The sequence below is a fragment of the Mercurialis annua genome, linkage group LG2 (genome assembly GCF_937616625.2).
Source record: "Mercurialis annua linkage group LG2, ddMerAnnu1.2, whole genome shotgun sequence".
NCBI lineage: Eukaryota > Viridiplantae > Streptophyta > Magnoliopsida > Malpighiales > Euphorbiaceae > Mercurialis > Mercurialis annua.
This window is the reverse complement of record NC_065571.1, coordinates 15360109-15383942: the sequence shown is the minus strand read 5'-3', so window position 1 is coordinate 15383942 and position 23834 is coordinate 15360109. Positions and strand designations below refer to the sequence as shown.

General features: G+C 35.2%; 4 protein-coding genes across 6 annotated transcripts; 2 read left to right on the top strand and 2 right to left on the bottom strand.

Annotated features, from left to right (window-relative positions):
* The first annotated feature begins 895 nt into the window (after positions 1 to 895).
* On the top strand, positions 896 to 2524 carry LOC126667110 (uncharacterized). Its single transcript, XM_050360081.2, has 2 exons — positions 896 to 1493; positions 2112 to 2524. Exons 1-2 carry the CDS (start codon positions 939 to 941, stop codon positions 2457 to 2459), a joined length of 903 nt encoding a protein of 300 aa, XP_050216038.1. The 5' UTR covers positions 896 to 938; the 3' UTR covers positions 2460 to 2524.
* Positions 2525 to 12361: 9837 nt separating this feature from the next.
* LOC126670441 (uncharacterized) lies at positions 12362 to 16245 on the top strand. 3 transcript variants are annotated; one of them, XM_050364174.2, is made up of 5 exons: positions 12362 to 12777; positions 14408 to 14626; positions 14810 to 14835; positions 14926 to 15191; positions 15929 to 16245. In XM_050364174.2, exons 1-4 carry the CDS (start codon positions 12424 to 12426, stop codon positions 15167 to 15169), a joined length of 843 nt encoding a protein of 280 aa, XP_050220131.1. In that variant the 5' UTR covers positions 12362 to 12423; the 3' UTR covers positions 15170 to 15191; positions 15929 to 16245. The 3 variants fall into 3 exon arrangements, with proteins under 3 accessions (XP_050220131.1, XP_055960767.1, XP_050220130.1); XM_056104792.1 differs by having other exon boundaries at positions 15912 to 16245; XM_050364173.2 differs by lacking the exon at positions 15929 to 16245 and having other exon boundaries at positions 12363 to 12777; positions 14926 to 15334.
* A 1554-nt stretch (positions 16246 to 17799) lies between these two features.
* On the bottom strand, positions 17800 to 18737 carry LOC126668263 (uncharacterized). The gene is made up of 2 exons (XM_050361469.2): positions 18657 to 18737; positions 17800 to 18364 (listed from the first exon to the last, which is right to left on the bottom strand). Exons 1-2 carry the CDS (start codon positions 18714 to 18716, stop codon positions 17930 to 17932), a joined length of 495 nt encoding a protein of 164 aa, XP_050217426.2. The 5' UTR covers positions 18717 to 18737; the 3' UTR covers positions 17800 to 17929.
* Positions 18738 to 21507: 2770 nt separating this feature from the next.
* LOC126668262 (uncharacterized) lies at positions 21508 to 23052 on the bottom strand. The gene has a single exon (XM_050361468.1). It carries the CDS (start codon positions 23050 to 23052, stop codon positions 21508 to 21510), a length of 1545 nt encoding a protein of 514 aa, XP_050217425.1.
* Between the last annotated feature and the right edge of the window lie 782 nt (positions 23053 to 23834).

The window sequence follows — 23834 nt, the reverse complement described above, 5'->3', positions numbered from 1 at the left end:
TTACTGCCATTTCTAAAATAAAATAAGGTTTGATATGAATCGGAAGCACATGGCTTACTGCCAGCCAACCTACAATCAACCCCATATACAGCTTTCACACACATAACACAAAAATATTTAAAGAATGAAAACAAAACATAATTTAACTCCCACATATGTGGGTATGAATAGGATTTGGACCGAACCAAATTGATTAAACAAATAAATATGAGTTGAATAAGAAAACTCGGTTCGATTGTGATTTTTAAAACCTTAAATATCAAATTATATATTTGTGGTGTAATATTTGAAATTATAAAAGACTATTATGATTCAAATATCTATATTAATATATATGTATATATACATCTTAAATCATTAAAAAATTACACGGAAATTGCAGATTTGTATAAAAATGGGACTTGTATGATACATTTTTAAAAAAGTTAAACGCTGGTATCAAATTATATGCCAAAATAGCATATTTGAAATAATTCAGACATAGATACATAATTATTATTTTTTGGGTAATTCAGTGAGGTGTTTCGAGTGGGTTTTAACTATAAGACGGTACCTTTAAACTTTTCACATTCAGACTAATCCCCACTCGAATCGGGTAGATCCTTTGCGGAAGAAAAAGCTCTGCCCCAAGTTTTAAACGGCTCCATACATGAGTACGGTTCGAACTCGCGACCTCACTTAATCCAGGAGAGCGCCTTACCAATTCACCTGTGCCTTGAGGTTCATAGAAAAAATACTTTATATTTACTAAAATTAAAAATCAAATCAAACCAAATCAAATTTTACTTCTTTAGTTTGGTTCGATTTTTTTAAAAAACCGATCAGTTTTTATAAATTTACAATCCAACCGAACCAATATATGGAATTTACACCATTATATGTGTGGGTCTATCTCTCCACTTGTATAGATATTGATTGAGGAAAAAATTGTGCAAAAAATGGATTCTTTTGATGATGACATTTTCGAACCATTATCTTCTCCTTCTCCTTCATGTTCGAGCAAAAGTGATGAGAAACAAGAAAATGTTCATCATCTTTTAGAGGAAGGCTGGTTCTTCGGGGAACTACTCGCATCAAGAAAATCATCAAAAATGTTGAGATGCTATTCTGATCTCACTCCAAATTTCGACCAAAAATCTTTATCTTCTTCCCCGAAAAAAGCGGGGGGCGGGTTGAGTCGGGCGCCTTCTTTACCGCCTTGTATAGGAAGAAGACGGGATTCGGAGAGTTTCGTAGGGAGAGAGGGGAGTAAGAATGGAGTGAGCAAGCTGGTGAGGCAATTTTCGGATCAATGTTTGGTTAAACAACCTAAAAATGATTCTGAGAAGACGATGACGGGGAAAATGTCGAAGCATAAGCTGGTAAGAACCCCGTCTCTACCGCATAATATCGGAAGAGACGAAAATGATGATTCGGATACTAGAATGAGCACGTTAATTCGTCAAGCTATGCCTAATTCTACTCAAATCTTGCCTCCCCGCCATACTTCCAAGGTAACTCAAAGTTTTCTTATTTATTTTTTATATAATTAAAATAATTTATGTTTATTTTTATGAACTTTTATTCTAATTTAAGCAATTCATTTTAATTTGATTCGTAATTTGTTTAGTTGTTATGTTCCTTAGGTTTCAAGAATTTGATTTGTTACATTGCTTGTAATTTCAATTCTTCATCTCCTTACTCATAAACTATCGAGAAAATTATCATTTGGAGATGAGAGATTTTTGGTGCTTGTTTGAATATTTGATCTCACGATGAAGTATTTTAAATTTTATCATATCAAATAAATCGATATAACAATCGGTGACACCATATTATAAGAATATAATGTTACTAAGACAATCCGTAAAATGACGATTGAAATGACAATATATACTAAGGATAAGTGCTTTATCGGATCGTGACATCAAATAACGACCCGCGATAAGGACTAAATTTTGGATAACACCATGATAAGAATCTAAAATAAATGCTATAGTCAGTTAGTTAAATTAAATGTTGCTTAATGCTCAAGAATTAGATAAGTTGCTTAGATTTGAAGAGAGAGAGTGGTCCATGAATGAAATAATTGGGCATTGCAACTAATAAATGTAAACATTATGTGAATGCAGGGGATGGCACAAAGCTATAGCATGCCAAAATACAGGCCACCAAGGAATTGGAAGAACAAAACCCTAAATGAAGTGCCAAAATTCACAGATAAAAAACAAGACTTGGAACCAAGTGCTGATGGAATCTTAGTACCTGGTTTAAATTTACAGGACAATAAAAAAACAGATGAGGCAGATACAAAAAATAAGGCCAAAAAGGGCTATTATTATCATGTTTATGAGGCAAGACAAGTACAACAAAGTTGTGCTCCTCCAATCCCAATTTGGGCTGCTTCTCAAAATTCTGCAGAAGATATGAAAATGCAGCTTAAGTATTGGGCTAGAGCAGTTGCATCTAATGTCAGATAGCTACAGCCTTTGATAATTTTTGTATAACATTTGGATTAATGCTAATAAAATTATGAAATTTAGTATGTTTTATAATTTTAACATTAATTTATAATTTATACAATTTGATGTAGAAAGTTTTCTTTTATGTGTAATTTATATTATTGTTCGAAAATTTGATCCTCATGTGAATGTCGATTGATCGAATTTTTCATATCAATAGGCGTTTCACAAGCATCAAGTGATCGAATTTTCAGTTGATAGTTTAAATTGTAAAAAGTTAAAAACTTTATGCTTATAATTTACTTCCATTTTAACTTCAACATTCAAAATGATAATATTTCCTACTGATCAATACTTTTGGTTCCATTTTACAATTCTTTACATATTTTTGGCTTTTCCTGTGTGTTTATTTGATTGTGTTGGTCAAAATAGGCCAATTTCATTAGTAGTGGAAACATTTGGAGGAATGGCTTCAAAAAATGGAGCAAATACATTTCATGTTTATTTTTTTAGTCTTTGCATTATTCTAAATTTAATTTAGACTAGGATCTATCTATAATTTTTATAATAAATTGATAGGTATTAAAAATAATTATGGATAAAATTAAATTAATAAAAGATGTGATGGGTATTTTTTTATTCTTTTATTTGTAGAGAAAATAAAAAAAATATACAATGCAAATTGAAAGTAACATACAATTTTTTTTTCAAAGGGTTTTTAGGCCCCATAGTTAGAATCCATTAATCAAGATTAAATTACATAAAGAAAGTCATATCACAAGACTAAAATATGATCTTTCAATTTGTAGATCTAGAAAACTAACAAAACTATCATACAAGCTAAATAAATCGAAGGAGCGGCAAATCTAGCCATAGATTCCGCATAAATTTTTGACGCAACGAGAAATAAGACTTCCGTTGGAGCGGGACTTGGATATGCCCTTTACTCCGATAGACCGGCCATACACGACCCGCTTGTTCCTTTGAAAGTTTGTATTTCCGATCATCTTTGTCAATGGAATTCTAAGAAGATAGATCAATAGTTTTTCAAAATCGTAAATCTACAAAAGATTGCCTCGAAAGCCCGAACAATCGCTAAAAATTCTTGAACGATCTAAAACATCAAGCCACAAAATCCTATAAAATATAAAGAAATTCTTATAAAAAAAAGATAAGATCCTTACCGTAGCGATAGCCTTCAAATCGAAGAGGTCTTATTGAAAACAAGAATAAACTATGTAGTATATATTATTCATGGGCGGGGTGAAGGTGATTTCCGATTAATCGGAAATCACCTTCACCCACAGCAACGTACAATTCAAACTATACCGATTTGTTCAGATTTATGGCAACCTAGTTGTTTAGATCAGGTAAGAGTCATTGTCTAACTATATTAGACATGTCTTTTATACCGCTATAAAATATCTTGTATATTTAGTTAAATATGCATAAAATATTGTACATAACTCAAATTGGTTCAACTCACAAGAATTTGTCATTATTAAATTTATTAATTTATAAAAAAAACTATAAAGTTATCAGCATCATGTTATACACGCAATAATGTATTGAACTCTCAAATCAGATAAAAAATAGAAATTACTAGAAAAAACAGTTACATTTAAAAATATGCATTAATAAAATAAATATTGGTATATAACTTGCATTTAATTGATCATGAAAAGTAAGAAACATGTAGCCATAAAAACAAGCATCTAATCCTTATTTTTTAACACATAATAAATAATGTAGATTTTATTGAATTTACATGCACAAATCTAAACCACGTGTATAAGTAAAACTGATTACCAATAAATTATTATTCAAATGTTATAAGTGTTGTAGCAAACTGTTAGGCTATGAGTTCAATTTTTTCCACAAACTCTTCTAATTATAAAAAAAATTGATTTTAGTTTACCATTTTGAATGATTTAATACACACTTACTCTTTTTTATAGCAATCCTAATTTCTACATCATTAATTAGTCTGATATTAACCCCAAGGCGTAGATGAGTTGGTAAGGCGCTCTTCTAGCTTAAGTGATGTCGCGGGTTCGAACCGTACTCATGTATGCAGCCGTTTAAAATTTGGGGCCAGAGTTTGCCTCCCGCAAGGAACCTACACGGCTCGAGTGGGGATTAGTCTGAATGTGGAAGGCTTAAAGGTGCCGTCTCATAGTTGAGACTCGTTCAGGAAACCCCATGGACCCTGTACCAAAAAAAGAATTAGTCTGATATTGAATTAAGTCATAATAAGCCTTTAATTAGTTAACAATGTAAAGTATGGATTTGAATCATGTTAATCTTATTATCATACATTCAAATCATCAATACAATTAGAGCTGTGCATCGGTCGATTCATTTTCCGAACCAACCAAAAAATCAAAACCAATTGATTTTATAAAAAATATAAAACCGAACCGAACCGAAATAAAGAGAATATTTTGGTTCGGTTCAGTCGGTAACCGAATATATAAATGTATAGCATAAATTCAATTTAGTTCAGTGGAACAACGCATATTATTAGCTTTTAGTGTCCCAGGTTCAATCCAAAGGCTTGCATGTTATTATTTTTTTAAAATTAAAGAGAAAAATGATGAGAGCGCCAGGATTTGAACCTAGGTCTTTGAAAAGAAGCATAAGGCATTTACCACTTGACTACTTTGAAACTCTGAAAAATTACTGAAATATTTATTATATATTCGGTCGGTTTGACTTTTTCGGTTTTCAGAAACAGAAACCGAACCGAAAATCCTTAAAACCGAACCGAACCTATATTTTCGGTTCAATTTGGTACGGTTTTTTGGTTTCGGTCGGTTTTTGCACACCCCTAAATACAATGTAGAAGTAATGCAGGTCTTGATCGAGATGATCTTCGGAGCTAACCAAGAAGAGCAAGAGTAATGTAGGTTTCGATCGAGAAGTACTATGTCTCGATCGAGACATACTCTAAAATGCTAGAGAATTGATTTTGAAGCAATGAAGACTTGAGGCCCACTTCCACTTCAATCCATTTGTAGACTTGTATTAGGAATATTTTCTTTCCTCTTTTGTAAACACTATATAAGGCACCTTATCTTTGTTTTTAGGTCATCAATCATTATAGAGAATGTTTGTGGAGTTTTGATGTATATTAAACTCCTTGGGTTACTGAGATGCTAAAATTCAAATCGTTAAAAAGCAGTCACTAATTTATTGAATTATTTCTCAGGTAGGTCATAGTCTTAAAAGAAGGTTACTAAGTTTATTGCAAATTATAAAACAAATACTGAGTTGTAACCTTTTGTTAAAAAAAAGATCCTGAATTATACACCTTTTTGTAATTATGACATGCCACATAGGACAAAACGCAAAACGTTTAGTGCTTTTATTCTCGAGTGACATCCGTGAAATAATTTGTTAACTTAATGGTTGTGTTTTAACAATTTCAATTTTAATACCCTTTATGTAATATTGGAATAACTCAGTGATCCAGAGAGTTTAATATTCGGATTTTGAGCCTCCACAATATTTATTTCCATCTTTTATTTTTCATTTTATTGTTCATTGTTCTTGAATATTGTTTTATGGTTTTATTGAATAAGTTTTATCTTATTAATACAAGTCTTTGTTTGGGATTAACACATCCAGTTAATTACATCTTAACTATGTTTATTGCGTTATTAGTTGGTAATATTGTGTTTAGCATGAATAGCTAAACCCTCTTGTTTGAGGGTTGATATAAACTTTTAGATGTTGTTTTGATTGAAAATGGATTATATGGTTTAGATAACATGTTCTAATCGTTGATTTTAATGATTGTTAGATTAGCTATCTAATGCATGATTAGTATTTGATTAATATATTTAGAGATGGTTAGTTGGGTATACCACATGATTAGAAGCCTAAGTCATATCATCGTGAGAGCGGTTAAGAATTAAACGACCGTTGAGTTGATTTATTAATTACTTATTATCTAATTGATTACGTTTAGTATCACAAAAGTTAATCAGGCATTAATTAGTTCCTCGATTATTGGCTTTGTTATTCTTTGAAACTCGAGAGAGCGAGAATGATGCTCTAAAAACAACTTGGTTCTTGTTATATGCTATTATGTTCATTTTACATGATTCCAATATTGATTAGCTAGAATCAAACCGAACACTATATTTTTATCGATATATCCGTTTTCTTATATTTGCTAGTTAATCGTTCTAATAATTGTTTGTTTATCGTTTGTTATTTTTGGATTAGTTGTTTAATTTAGTTAAGATCATTCTCAAACTCTTTTACTAAACGAAGATGAATTGAAATCGGTCTCATTAAGTTCAATTCTCCTCGTGAATTCGACAACTCGGACTTATAATCCTTTTACAACTTGAAACGATACAGTATGCTTGCAGTTTTCACCAGTAATACCTTGTCGTCGTACCAGCGAAATGCTCCACAATTTTCATGATTCTATTCAATAGATTATAGACAATTCAACAATTAAATCATTTACACTTAACATAGCCAATCACAAATTACCAAATCAGTTTTAGCCAAAAATTTGTTTGAATAGAATGTATAGTTGAAATATTCACATGAAAATCAAACCAAAATATTTGGACGGAAATCAAACCAATATATTAACATAAAAATCAAGCAACTTAATGATATAGTGTATGGGCATGGTTGTACCAAAACTTGTAGCTAACCTGGTGGATAACATACAATAATTAATAACAACAATGTACCTGCATAAAACCATATGTTCAGGGGCAACCGAGACTCCAACCTAGTTTAGCAGTCAAAGTGTACTCGGCTCAATCCGAGACTCCAACAGTATGGATATAGATATAATAACCATAAATAATGTATACATGCCTATAACAATAATAAAATAGTTGGACCACTCTAACAAAATATTGGTCTAGAACATAAAACATGAGTCTAGATCATAACACATCTATTACTACTGCGGTCTAAGAGTTTATAACAGTTCGACCATTTATTCTGAAAATAAAAAGAACCTCCGAAGAAAGAAGAAGCCAGAGAATTAACCAAAGTTCAAAATCATAAACCTGGAAAATTGGGAAAACAACAAGATCAGACATACTAAGATGAGTTCATATAACCATTTACATTTATTAAGTTAAGAAAACCTTTAAAACATTTATAAAATATTTATATCATTATTGATAAACAGTGAAATAGTAAACCAAAATATCTAAATCCAGTTGTCGTGTTAGTGAGACGTATCTTCATAATCGATCCCTGACTGTCACTTGAATAGATCACGCGAGTCCCAGGAGACGTATCTTCTACCGGCGCGCTCACTAAGGTGAGACGTATCTCAAACCTATCTCAAATACCATATGATCAATACCGGTGTGCATGCAGTCTCGATGATGCCCATCGAGTAGCCCGTTCCATTTCAGATCCATAATGTCGAAAAATAGTTCGAAAGCTGTTTATACAATATACATACATAATATATAGTTTACTTAATAAAGCGATAAATAGTGATATAAACTCACTGCTTGCTATATCCGCCATAACTTGGAGAGCAATCTAATCCCGGTTCGTCTTCGAAGCACGAACGGTCGACGAGTCTAAACAAATATAAATAATTATTAAAACGTATACTAACTCTAGAGAGTACTAGACACCACATAGCACTAGCACAAACAACAAGTCAAGGTAATGCCAATCAGAATAATCATAATACTCAAATAAGTATAAAGTCATAAACAAGTCAAGTCTATTGAATTACCGCTTACAAATTCGTTTCTGAAAGTATTATTTAAATAGATATTAAATAATAAATCAAGCAATTCCCAATTAGTGGGTTAACCAAGTTACCGATAACTACTAAGCTAACCTCACATGTCTGGTGATCAAAGTCTAACCCGACCCAAACATTTTATCAAAATATAACCCAGAGTTTATAATTCCAAAAATACCTTTGATAAAATAATAATATTCAAAACGGAACTCAATAGCCCAAAGAACCCACAATTACAATCAATTTCTTAACTCGATTGAGTTAAAACAAACGTTTTAAGCTCAAAATGTAACTTTAGTCCAATTGGCATACCAAGTCAATATTTTACGAAACAATAATTACCCAAGTAATTATCCGATTTAAAGATTATAAAACAATTAACATTTTCATATATAATTATCAAAATGAGTCAATTATAATCCAAACAAATTTTATTTCAAATTTGAATAACGTTAACAATAGGTAGTTTATAAATCAAAACGATGATCAAGCAACTAAGCACAAATCATTATCAAATCTCACATACTAGCAATTGAATTTAGGAATACCAACATACATAATGTAAGTATCCATGCTGACAGCAAACAACCCAATTCAACAAAATTCCATAAATCAACTAATGAACTCCAACACTTAGCAGTAATGAGAACACCCAACAATGGCAGCCATAACACATTGATTCGAAATAGTGAATTCTAAACAAACAACGTACAACAATCACAACCTAAGCAATATACATATCATCTAAGAACAATAGATCAGCCAAGGAACCCACAGAAGCAACAAAAAATTAGAAATCGGCGGCCAACAATAATGACACGATTCAGCGTAAAATTGAGAGGTTTGACATATCGTTCGAAGATAGCAAAGCTAGATGATTCTAGAGATGATATAGCTCGGGTTGGACGTAAGATTAGAGCCTAAACAACACAAGAATCATGCCCATACTTAGTTAATATTCAGCAGTAAAGAACAACAACAGCGATAGACCGCAAAGGCGCTTAAACGAAAGAGTGAACGTACCCAATTCAGTTTTAACGCCTTAGGATAATTGGGGATGATAAGGACTGAAGGATTGACGAAGTGAATCCCAATTTGATGCTAAAACCACCAGAAAATATGAGTCATGAATCAAGTGTAACGATATCGTATGAAATAACGAATGAAACGAGAAGCGATTCACTTACCGAATCCAAGAGCGATGGAAAGGAATGAAAATTTACAATCTTAGAGTGTTTAAAAGAGTGAGAGTCGACTAGGATTTTTAGAAAATGAAATAAAAAAGGTTTGGTCGAGTTATAAGGTCTATTTATAGACCCCAGGTCAAAATTCTGAAACAGGGCGCGATGGTAGGCGCGTCGAAAGGCGCGACGTGCCATTGTGCCCTTCACCAAAATTTCAAGACAGGGTGCAACGTGAGGCGCGCCAGCCTTGTCGCGTCTTCTGTCGCGCTGTATGAAAATTTTAAAACGGGCCTGAAATTGGGCCCGAACCCGGCGACGATGGGGATCTGATTCCGAACTTCAAAAAATGGGCTAATCAAACCCAAACATGCGAGATACGGACGACAAAACTACCGAACAATCGACAGAAAATGAACAGAAAAATACGAGGTATTACATATATCTCTTTTATCTCGGTTAAAAAAAACAATTCTTCAAGCATTCTTAAACAACAAAAAGAAGAGGTAACCCATAAGAATTTGAGCTCATTTTAACAAGCTACAAGCCAAAATTGCAACATATTCACTTGAATAAACAAGCAATAAACATTTGTAGCACCTGTAAACGATAAAATGTGTAAAAATGTAAATCTTAAGTTTCAAATTGATACCAAAAAACAATTAACTAAACTATAAAATTAAGATTTTCAAAATTAGGGGTTTTCAACAGTTACTAATTGACAAAAATGAGAGAGAAACTGAGTGCAAACACAAATCGACAATTTGTTAAGCATAAATTTATGTATAAAAAGGTTGAAACTTATCCTTAACTTTGAACATCGCCAAACTCTTCTTCATGAATTCATTTTTGTCCATGAAGTGTACATATACAATCTTCCATGTGTTGCGTTCTCGCATTGGAGGAAGATTCAACAAGTCGTCCATCACATTATCAATGGCCCTGAAAAATTCCGACATTGAAGACATGGTTTGACTTTGAATTTTCCTCGAGTTTTCTTTGCTTAGTTTTGTGAATTTTTTAAAGTTAGGGTTGTCTGGTCAAAAACGAAGGATTGAGGAGGACAAAATTGGGTTAGAGGATGTAAAAAAACTAACACAGAGCGATTCAATTAAAGCCACGTAAGTAACCGTGGTTTGATCAGTTTTCGGTGAGTCAGGAGGGTTAAAAAGGTAGTTACAGCAATTTTAGCTGACATGTTGGACAAGGTGGACAAATGCGTGTTGTATTTTTTTGGGGTACAATTAAAATACGAAAATTCAAATAATTACACAATTAATTATTGTTCTACATTAGTGTGGAATTAAAAGAACTCTAAAGTTGTCTAGTTTTTGAGTAATAAAGACTTAAATAAATATGTAATGTTTTTAGCTTATTCAAGAACAATATTTATTTTTAGTTTGTAAAAAATTTCTATAAAAATTAAAGGAGTATTAAAATGTGAGAATACGAAAAGAAACATAAGTATATTTTTTTTTTTAAATTAGACATAAATATTATATTTTAAAAAGGTTTAATATAGTTTTAACTTCTAAAATATACCATTTTATTTCCCGTAACTTCTAAATTAATTTTGTATCCCATTAGACCTTTTAACTAATTTTCTTATTCTATTTAACCCTTTCTTCGAAAAAATAATTATTAGGACGTCCGTTTAAAAGTCACGGTGGTATAATTTAAGAGATTATTTTCCAAATATAGCAAAGTATTTACACCATTTTTCCTCATCTTTCCCTTATTTCCTACGCTACCTATTTCTCTAACTTATTTACGAAAAATACCTATTATATAAAGAAGCATTATCTCATTTTAGGTTAAATTTTTACATAGCCGCTCTTTTTTCTCTCTTTTCTCTCTCTTCTCTTTCAAAGTTCTCTTTTCTTTTCTTCTTTTTTTTCATTTGATTTTCATTTTGTCTCCTCCGATTACTTTTCCGTTTGTTTTTTCCGTTCGTCTTACCGGTCGCGCTTCCGTTGGTCTACTTCTGATGGATTTCTCGTCGTTTCCGGTCGTTTTTCCGTTTGTCTTTTCCGTTCGTCTCTTTCGTTAGCGCTATGGATTTCTCGAGTCGTTTTTAGATTTGTGTAATGTTTTAAGTTTTTTTTGTAATGATTTAAACATTTTGTAAATAAATTATTGCAGATCTATAATTTTTTGTTTATAAATTTGTTCTATTATTCATATAATTATTTATTTTGTCATCTCTTATTCATAGATTTGTTTATTGCTACTAATTTTGTAAAGAACAAATTGATTTATAGCGCATTTGTTATAATTTTATAATATATTTTCGTTTTAGTGTTTTTGTGGTGTATTTATAGTGTATTTCTGCCGTTTTTAGTATATATATAGTGCATTTACAATGTTTATGGTATATTTATAGTGTTTATGGTGTAGACCACAAAAACACTACAAAATGCCACAAATACATCTTAAACACATTATATATATACTATTGTTACACTATAAAAAAATCCATGGAAAAATCTATAAAAAATAAAAATTAACAGTATATATACACTAATCTTATACTATAAAAACAATATATATATACACTATTGTTACTATAAAAAAATAAAAAAAAATCCAGAAAAAAATCTATAAAAAATAAAAATTAACAGTATATATACACTAATCTTACACTATAAAAATACTATATATACACTACTATTACACTATAAAAAAAGATTTAGAAAAAAAACTATAAAAAAAGATTATTAAAACTGTCGGTCGGTTCGATCGGCCGAACCGAAAAAACCGAAAACCAAAATTGAAACGAAAAAAGTATTTGTGAAATTAAAAAAAGGCATTTTTCGTAAATAAAAAAAGTCAGAAAAAAAGTTAAAAATTGAAAAGTAAAGTTATAAATAAATTAAGGAATAGTGTATTTTAAAAAATTACCACATAATTTAAAGGTTTTTAGCCATTTTAAAAATATCAGTAGATACCAAAAAGAAGATATTACAAAAAAAAAAAAAAAATCTTTTTGAATGAGCAACACAAATATACATTGGTCACTGCTCGTACTATCTCATTAAAACTCTCGTCTAAAATGTTGAATAGTTGCCACCACCACTTTCTTCGTTCTCCTCAAATCTCCCCTCTTCTTCTTCACCACATCCCTCATCTTCGACCCATTTCAATTCCCATCCTCTCAGCCCTTCCTCCTTCTAAACCACAACACTCATGGCCGGCACTGGCAGAGCTTCCTTCAAAGCCACCGGAGCCCACTTCACCACAAGAACAAGGTCCTATAGAGCTGCCATTGAATTCTTATCCTGCCATATTTTCAACCTCAGATGATCCTTCTCCTATTCAGGTGGCTACCAGTGTTCTCCTCACTGGCTCCATTGGTGTGTTTCTGTTTCGTGCTCTGAGGCGCAGAGCGAGGCGCGTTAAAGAACTGGTTGGTATAACTTTAACCTGTATTTATTTTTAGTTTTTTTATCATGTTATGTTATATTTTCATGGTTATGACTGTAATTGTGTTTACCATGTCTATAATTGCAATTGAATTTTGTTAGTCGGTTGATTTACATGATTCTGCAAGAACACAATTACAAATGATGTGTTTTGGAAGATGAGTTTCGACCTTTTTGTTCTTGTTTTGTCTGAATTCCACCTTCTTCTTGTCTCAATATCAAATATTGTGCCCGCACGGGTTTGGTTCAGTGGTTTAAGCCTCAGCCATAGAGGCGGCATGGTCGCAGGTTCAAACTCCGGCTATGTGAACGCTAGGACTGGGCTGTTGGCAATTGTAGTTCGAATTTTTCAGATATATGGGCTTCCGGGCGGTCCACATCTCGGAGTTTGAAAGTGAGTCAGGGCTTCGGCTCGGGGAGTGAGTCCTCTTACCAAAAAAATGTGCCACTGATTCATTCTGTTTATCATCTACTATTGGAATTTGCTTTTAGATAGTATATTTTTCATCTTCTAAACTATCGATATTATCCAATGCCGTATGCCTTTGTTTGGAATTTTAGGAGATGAGTTTTGGTGGGTTTTATTCTATCCTTGGATTTTAATTATAATTCAGATCTCGTAATTCAGACAATTATATTCGTATGCTTCATTTTGATCTTGTTAGCTGGGTTATGTATAACAAGTCATTTCGGGCTCTAATTAGCTTGTCAGTCGGTCTGGAGTTCATCTGCTCCTCATGGTACCATTGGATTTTGATTGCGGTTCAGACAATTATATATTCATATGCTTCATTTTGATCTTGTTAGCTGGGTTGTATAACAAGTTATTTCAATTTTCAGGCTCAAACTACCCTGTTAGTTGGTTTGGAGTTTGTCCGCTCCTCATGTTTCCATAGGATTTTGATTGCAATTCAGACAATTATATGCATATGCTTCAGTTTGATCTTGTTAGCTAGGTTATATAACAATTTATTTCAGGCTCAAACTAACCTGTCATTCGGTTTGGAGCTCATCCGCTCCCCATGGTTCCATTAGATTTTGATTGCAATAAAGACAATTACATTAATATGCTTCATTTGGATCTTGTTAGCCGGGTTATATAACAAGTTATTTCAGGCTCAAACTAGCTTGCCAGTAGGTTTGGAGTTTGTCCATTCTTCACGTTTTAGGTTGTTTTTCTTTATTTAGGAACGTAAACACTTGAACGTTGACATTTTGGTTTCCCGTGAGTTTAAGATCAGAAAGAGTCATGCTCTTTTTTTCCTTTTCCACTTGGTTTGCTTTGGAGCTTCCTAGTATTTGTTACTGTTAAAAAAAAATGAAACTCAAAGTATTTTTTATCGCCCCTACGGAAACTTGTCGAATTATACATTTCACCGTTTCATTTTTTGTTGCTGGAAATATTTTCGAATTTTGAAACTTTTTATTTATAATGAATTCTTCTAAAATAATATAGTTTCCCTGTTTTTTCATTTTAGTATTTCCGATTTCAGCATTTTTGCTTGCTCTGATGGATGAACTTACAAAATCCTTCACATGGCATTTAATAGAGATTGGACTTTGGAGTATATAGTTTAATTACTTGGAAATTAAAAAAAAATGGGAATTTTGCAGAAATTTAGGTCATCAGGGGCAACGAAAACATTGAAAGATGAAGCATTAGAAAGTTTGAAAGCAATGGGATCAACTTCAATTGATGCTAAGAAACCTCCTACACCAGTTCAGGCATTTTTAGGTGGAATTGCAGCAGCTGTAATTGCTCTTATACTCTATAAGTTCACCACTACCATTGAAGCTTCTCTTAACCGCCAGAACATTTCAGATAATTTCTCGGTTTGTTTCCTCATTTTTGTACATTTCTTTTTTTGATAGATTCTATTGCCTTGAGTATAAAATAATGAATTAGTCACATTTCCTTAGAGCATATTATGCAATTATCAGACTTGTTTAAATACAGTTAATGTACATTAAACTGCCATCTAATGAATCTGACATGCTTATTTTTTGATATTTCAGGTTCGTCAAATAACAATAACCATAAGGTAGCTCACTCTCTAGATTATACAATTAAATCCCGACATTTATGGTTAATGTATGTATCTAACTAGTAAAAATGTCGATATTGTTTGCAGGACAATTATAAATGGCATGTGTTACCTTGCAACTTTTGTCTTCGGCCTCAATTCCGTTGGCCTATTCCTTTACTCTGGCCAGCTTGCCTTAAACTCTTTCATGGAAGATTCTCCCACTGAAGAAGGTGAAACTAAAGGCAATGAGCAGTCAGGTTCACTGATGTCAGCATCTGAGAGTCGTACAGACGGTAGTGAATCTAACAGCAGCCAGGGAGATCAAAATCCAGATAATTCACAGCAGTGAAAGAGAAATCAAACTGTCGTAGGTTTGTGTTCTATACTCATTTGTATTTAGCTAAAGAAGGCGTAGCCAATTTTGATCTTAATTATGCTCAATTGTAGTCATATTCCAATGCTCGTGATCGTTTCTGTTTCATATTATATATATCTCAATTAATTTTCTATCAAATTGGCTATATATATGATAATTCATTGCAGCTTCTGTTGAGGCTTGAACCATTGGTTTCCAACCTGCTTTTTGATAGATTTAGTGAGTTAGGATGAATTTGAAAGAGTTTCTGTTAGAAAGCTACTTCAGATTTTATGCAAGCGGATTAAATGTCTCTAGTAGGGGTATGCATTTGGTTTAAACCAAGTTGAACTAAACCAAAATTTTAATTTTTTCAGAATCGAACCAAACCCGTCAGTTCAATTGATATTTTTGGTTGCGTTTGAACCAAAAATAAACTGATTCTTTTTACTTTGCAATGGAACCAAAAAAACTATTTTTTTTATAATATCAAACGGAACCGAACCGAACTGAACTAAATTTGTCGGTTCGTGTTGATTATTCGGTTAGTGCGGTTTTTGCATTCCATATGACAACAAATATGTCTGTAACGGCTAATGGATTTTAGATTCTTTAATGGAAGTTGTCCAATGTAAAGAGGTTTTTGCAGTTAAAACTTTACTCAATTTTGTGTTTAGATGGATGTGGGTTTTATATGGGGAAGTAATTGTTGTTTAATGAGGACTATAATACATAGGCTTCTACTGTTTACAGACTCATGAAGGGGATATTATTTCAAGATGAACCGCGTAAAATTTAAAAGACGAAGAACTGAGATAAGAAGAGAGAAACCATAGAAGATAGAAATTCAGAGAGAAGAAGCATCACATTTCATTCATATTTAGCATAAACATTTACAGTAAAGAACTGCTACATTTATAGTGTTGCAACACACCTAAATTCAAATGCTAGCTAATACAAATAACAACCTAACAGAATACGAAAATTACGGGAGCATGCCTTTTGCTAAATTTTACACATAACACAAGAACGTACATGAAATTGTTTTAAGTTCAGCTCCGTGATTGAAAGATTCTTTGCAATACCAATCCTTCGTTTGTAGATTTTGTTCAAGTTCATTTACAGGGAAAAAATTATTGTCAAATGCAAAATCTCTTTCATGGTGTTGGCTTTTGATCGAACATAGGATGTTTTTTTTATATGTGATAACAGGTCAGGTGAATTCTAGACGTTTGTTGGCATTCCGTCCTTCTATTTTTAGGCCTATTCGAGAGACCTGAAAGAAAATCTAGTACTTATTGATCGTGAATATCATAACAGGATGAGAGTCACCCTCGGTGATTATGCATATATATTTTCTTACATAGAAATTTATCGATTCTTACATTTAAACATTTCGTTTTTACTTTTGGAAATTCTTTTAAAACTCTGAAACTCCATATTTATAAATTATTCTTATTATAAATATTATTTCGCAGTTTAGCGTTTTCACTTTCTTACAAATTGTGCACATCTTCACATGATCGTGATATATTATATAAGAAGATAACAGTTGTGGTGGTGCTAATATTGTTGGAATATGCAGAAAATAAATAGAATCGTTCTAAACATATCTTTTGTCTTTTCTACAAATTTAATTGATTATTGCACTAAGTCTTAAATATTTTCACAATGGAAGATACGTATTATTCACCACCTAATATACTTTTTATTGTGTATATTTTGATAGAGAATGAAGTCATGATTCATTAGTTTGTTATGTATCCCCAATACATATATATGTAAACAATTTAAGGGTTTCATGAACAAGTGTAATTTTTCATTTAGTTATCACTTTTTATGAAATTGCAATCTTACATTAAAGGTATTACACCCTTTTCATGCATACCCATGTAATTAGTTGGATTCGGGTCAATTCGTCATGGGCGATCCGACTCAAATACCAACAAATATAGTTAATAGAAATTAGAATATTAAGTTCTCCGGGTCACTAGAGTTATCTTGAGTTACAAAATGAACACTAAACTTTATTTTGTTACAAAATGGTCATTAAATTATATGTTTTTGTTATAATATGAACAAATACTACTGCATTTCAGTTGTTTTGCGACGGAAAATTCCGTCGCAATTCACTCATAATCCGTCGCAAATACACATTTGCGACGGATTTGCGACGGAATTAGTCCGTCGCAAAAGCTCTGGTCGCTAAAATATTAGCGACCAGAGCGTCGCAAATATGGCGACGGCCGGCCCGTCGCCATATCCAAACACACCGTCGCCAATGTCGTCTCCCAAAAAATGAAAAGGGAGACGTATTGGCGACGGATTGAAACATTTTGCGACGGAAGGTAGTCCGTCGCAAATCATGCCATTTTGCGACGGAGTCAATTCCGTCGCAAAATGGTACAAGTTTGCGACGGTTATGTGTCCGTCGCAAACTTGTATCATTTTGCGACGGAATCAATTCCGTCGCAAAATGGCAATATTTGTGACGGACTATCTTCCGTCGCAAAACTCGTCGCAATTTGGACAGAAATTATCTATTTTCCGTCCGTTTTTCCTATTCAATTCACGACGATTAAAATCTGTAAAATCTATTATTTGCAACTCTCATTAAAACTCAATTTCCAAAAACGACCGATTTCATATAAAAACATGTTATATTTTACATATCGTAAGAAAATGTATAAAACAAGATAACACAAAATGTATAAAAGTGACAAAATACAAAATGTCAGAAATACAAACGTGACACTACAAAGTCGGAGTTTCGTCATCGTCTGAAGGACCTGGGGGTGGGCGATACTGCGGAGGAAGAGTCTGCATCATCTTCGCCATCTCGGCCTGAATAATCTCGGCCATCCTCTCATTGGTTCTCGCCTGCTGGGCACGGAGATCCTCCACCTCAGTGGTAATCTGGCGCAGTCCGTCCTGGATCCCCGCCCGCACACGCCGCTCGATCTCCTCCTCAGTTCGCTGTGACTGTGTGGACCTGGTCCTCGCCCTACTAGACGTCGTCGTATCCACGTACGCACTAGTCGCTGAACCCAACCCGTAGACACGCCGCTTCTTGTTGACGCCCTCGATATCCAGAAATAGCTGCGTCTCGTCGACTTCCGCTGTGTTAGACGAACCACCCTCTCCGGTCGGCGGCTGCGATGCAGCAGCAAGTCTCTGAGCAATTGCATCCTACAAAAAGATTGAAAAACATATATATCACATAACGGCTAATTAAAACGTATAACATATGAAATGTAAGTATAAATCCTAACAAAAATTCGGCAGCATTTCCTCTATAATTTGATCAACACCCATTTTTCAGGGACATCCTGCAAACATATAGATTTCATATACAACCCACCGGCTGTTAACACACCTAATCTAACATTTACAATTTAAATTAAAACACATTTTACACTAATTTAATCTAACACTTGAGTAAAGTAAAACAACTACTAAAATTAGATTGTTTATGACTTACACTCATGTCTTGGGCCCTCTTGTCTACCATGACACCCTTATCAGCTTTCGTGGAGTGCATCCGAGTATACAGCTCCGTTGCGGTAAGCTTGCGGCCGAGCTCGTCAGCCTAAAAGAATAATAAACAATTTGTTAGTTCATCAGAAAATCAGAAAATAAAAGATAGTTATAAATAAAAAAGAATTCTTGAAACAAACCAACACATCCATATGTCTGATGGCGGAACGGGATCCCCCTGTATGGCGTACTGGTCCGGAACCGGCTCCAGCAGGCTCGCTCATCCGATTAGCGCGAGCTACATCGGACTTCTTCTTCTCGTCCTCTGACGCCCAGACGGCCTGCCAGGAATCCCAGATATCTTGGCTGATCGAGGTATGTTTTCCGTCCTTCTCTCTCATCCTGTGAATAACGTCCTTGTATCGGTTGGCAGCATGCGTCATGAATACACCTTTGATGACGTCGTCGCTGTAATCCGCCGTATCCCACCAGTATTCCTTCTGCAAAACATAAACACCAAGTTTGAGTTAGTAATTTTGCGTTAGTCTAAATTCAAACTTTAAAATTAACAATTTATTACCTTAAATTCCTCCCAATAGAAATCTCTCTTCTCTGGAGTCAGAAACCGCCAGGCTCGCCCATTCTCGAACCAGCACTTTCTAAAGATCTCCCGCATAGATCGGGAGATTGGTCCAGAGTTCAACAGCCTCTCCCTGCGAGGTTACAGCAAACTTTTATTACTTTCTATAGCAAAACGATAAAAAAAAATTAAACTAACAATTTACATTCTTACCTGCTGGCGTCTGGGAAACACAGTGCCCTCCCCTGATCATCCAGCTCTGCAGGGGGCTCTCCTGGCTGTCGGGGCTGAACGGGGGGTGCCGCCTCCACCTCCTGCTGCTGATCCTGAACAGGGATATCCTCAACAGGGGCACGCACAGCTGGGTTACCCCGACCACGACCTCTAGCTAGGTTACCCCGACGTCCCCGACCTCTAGTCGGATCACCTGAACCACCCTGCCCTCTCATACCTGCAGACATTAAAATATGTTTCGTTCCACATATAACAATTTAACAATTATAACAAAACATTACAGAAAAATACATTATAAAAAAATACATTTTAATTGTTAACAATTTAATATATTTAAATTAATTAATACATTTAATAATATAACTAATTCATTACAATAATAAATGAATACAACTAACAAAAACTGCAAAAATATCAAATACGTCAGTCAAGTTGTTCTTCATCTTCGTCTGATGAGGATGGCGGAAATTCTTCTTCTTCATCTTCAGCAGGAGGGATTTGCAACGCATCGTCGTCCGCCACCTCATTCAGGTCAGCTAAATTTGTGGGATTGTCGTCCGTTTCAACTATAAGGGGATTTTCTTCAATGTCATCTTGAAAGGCCGGGATAATTGCATCGGGCATGTCAAGTTCTGATCGTGCCTTAATTTTGCAAACTGCCCACCAATTTACTTTGTCCCGTTTTCTACTTGGATATGGAAGGTAGTGAACTTGGTCAGCCTGTTCTGCCAAAATGAACGGTTCGTATTTATTGTACCTACGTCTGTGATTAACATCTACCAAGTTGTATCGATTGGTAGTGTCCGTGCCTGTATCCGTAGGGTCGAACCATTCGCATTTGAAAATGACGGTCTGCTTCATTGGTAGAGCTGGATACTCTAACTCAATTATGTCTGTTACCACTCCATAAAAGTCATTTTCACCCTCAACATATTCTGTTCCCCTTACGCACACACCGCTATTCATTGTAAGTTGATCCTGCCCATATTCCTGAGTCAGAAATTTGAAGCCATTTACATAGTATCCCTTATATGTGGTGACCTTTCTACACGGTCCCTTTGCCAGACTCAGAATAAACGGATTAGTACAGACAATTGGATCTTTCACCTGTGGGGAGTTAGAAATTTGTAAGATTTATAAACCTTATTATAAAAATGAAAGTTCATTGTTATAAGATACGTACATATTGTTCGAACCAAGAGGCGAAATCACTTTCAAGCACTCTTTCAATTTCTGTTTCACTTATGTCACTGTTCCTTTCGCGCAATCCGGCCACAAAAACCCTTTAAATGGAAAAGGCCCAAACTACATCAAATTCTAGCAAATATGTGAAATATTACACTATATTTAAATGCTTACCTTCGATAATCTTCGATTTTGGAACAATTCAGAAGAACATAGGTCCGAGCAGCGATGATCTCATCGTCTTCAAGATATCTCCTGCCGCTACCACGCAACGGCTTTCCCTTAGGTTTAAAAATTCACAGTCTGTCGGCATCTTCATCGATATCCATATCACAAGTTTCATTTCTTCCCAAACGCACGGGTAACATCGGATCACCTTCAGCAAAATAATAGGATGCAAATTTAGCGATTTCTTCTTGCAGATATCCACTACTAATGCTCCCTTCGACCCTGCCTTTATTAGTGACCTTTTTTTTCAATTTCCTCAAATATCTGTAACCGGATATTAATATTAGTAATATGAACAGATGGATTCGAGAAAAAACCATGACTAATTGATTACCTTTCAAATGGATACATCCAGCGATACTGAACCGGTCCTGCCATCATAGCTTCATACGGAAGATGCACGGGAAGATGCTCCATAGAGTCAAAAAAGCTGGGTGGAAATATACGTCCCAACTTACACAGGATTTTTGGGATCTCAGTTTCCATACGGTTTAGATCTTCCTGTGACAGTGACGTGGAAGTTAACTCCCTGAAGAAGATACTTAACTCTGTTAGAGGCTCCCACACGTTTTTCGGAAGTAGCTCCCGAAGAGCGATTGGCAGAAGTCGTTGCATAAAAACATGGCAGTCATGACTTTCCATGCATTTTCAGCCCCTTTAGATCAACACATCTAGACAAGTTTGACGCGTACCCGTCTGGAAACTTTATTTTCTGAATCCACTCAAGCAAAACTCGTTTTGAATCCCTATCCAAAGCATACATTGCCTTTGGAAATCTCCCAGTTGCCGGATCTTTAGCTAACCCTGGCCGATCACAGATGTCGTTCAACTCTTCACGAGATTTTTCATGGTCTTTTGTTTTCCCGGGGACATTGAGAACGGTATTAAAAATGTTATCGAAGACATTTTTCTCAATGTGCATGACATCGAGATTGTGACGTATTACATTCGTTCTCCAATAAGGCAAATCCCAAAAGATACTTTTTTTATTCCACCCATGATCTTTTGACAGTAATGCATTAGTAACTTTCGCACCAGGCTCAAATGCCTTCTTAAACCCCAGTCGATCAATCTCTGCTAACAGTTCATCTCCAGTTCTCACCCCTGCAAACCTTTTCCCGACCTCTCGTTTCCCCTTACGGAAATCAGTAACATTTCGACGGAATTGGTGATTCGGAGGCAAAAACCTGCGATGGCAATCAAACCACGATTGTTTACCGCTTTTATCCAGTGTGAATGCATCGGTGTTTTCCATGCAGTACGGGCATGCTTTTCTACCAGCAGTGCTCCAACCAGACAACATAGAATAAGCGGGAAAGTCATTTATTGTCCACATAAGAGCCGCTTTTAGTTGAAAATTCTGACGCTTATGAACGTCATATGTCTGGACTCCACATTCCCACAGTTGGTTCAACTCTGCAATCAGCGGCTGTAGGAAGATATCCATTAGGTGTTTTGGGTTTCTAGGCCCCGGTACCAAAACCGTTAAAAACATAAACTCATCCTTCATGCACATGCCTGGGGGGAGATTGTACGGCGTCAAAATGACCGGCCACGAGGAATACTGCTGCCCAAAATTGGTAAATGGCTGAAACCCATCGGAGCATAAGCCTAATCTGATATTTCTCCCTTCATCGGCAAACTCAGAATGCAGTTCACTAAAACGTTTCCAAGCCGGAGAGTCGGACGGGTGGAACATCTTATCACCATCCATCTCGTGGTCTGCGTGCCACGTCATATGCCGAGCAGTGGCTTTCGAAGCGTACAACCTCTGTAGCCTCGGAGTTATTGGAAAATAGAACATTTTACTATATGGCACGTTAGCCTTTCTTTTTGTGGATTTTCCGTGGGTCACAGGTTTCCACCGCTCATAATTGCAAACTTTGCAGTGCGTTAGATCCGCGTCCTCCCCCCAATAAATCATACAGTTATAAAAACAACAGTCAATAACCTCAACCGGCAACCCCAAACCTTTGACCAGCTTCTTAATTTTAGCAAAATTCGTTGGCATCTTGTTGTCCTCCGGGAGCAGCTCCTGTATCAATCCGCATACGTCGTCAACTAAAGCTACTGAACCCTTATGTCGACACTTGATCTCCATCACTTTAGCAGATGCAGAAAATGGAGAGTGTCTGCTATTCCCAGGCCATATGTCTTCTTCAGCCGCACGCATCATATCATAAAATTTTCAGCATTCGGGAGCTCATCTTCAGGAAACGTTATTTCTGGACCGGCCGCATCAAGAATCATTCTTTGAGTGGAACTGAACTTACCTGGCCCCTCATCTTCATAGTCGAACTCAACATCCTGCTCTGGTAACTGTGCAAGGGGAGGGGGGTTCAAAACGCTCCCCTCGCCATGAAAAACCCATACTTGGTAACCTTTCACGAACCCATTCTTCAATAGATGGAATTCCACCTCATCGACATCCCGATAGCTTGTATTTCGACAACCTCTCTTAGGGCAGGGGCATTTTATCTGTACCCCGCTCATACAAGCCGGTTGCCGTAATGCAAACGGACAAACTCCTTCACATGCTCCTTATACCCTGTGGTTAGCAGCCCGTTTGTGTGGCTCCTGTACATCCAACTGCGGTCTGTCTCCATTTCTGTAGCGCGGATAATTAGAGGTGGGGTTTTCACTCGAGATAAGCAAAGTCAATGTAATTGACTGCTGAAAAGGTAGGGCCCTATCCCATTCGCAAAATAGGCGCCCCGTAACTCGGCCACGATATATGCCTAGCAACGGAGAAAAATATTCGGCAGCCTTCCGGCGTCGTTCTCCTTTAGTGCGATATTTAGTATATGCGTTGTAACGCTAATTATATATTCCTCGAGGAATAAGCGTTACAAAACATATACTAAACATCCACCCGGAGAACAAACGCTGGAAAACAACCGAATATTTTTCTACCGCTACTAGACATATATGGTTTTTCGTGATCGAGTTACGGAA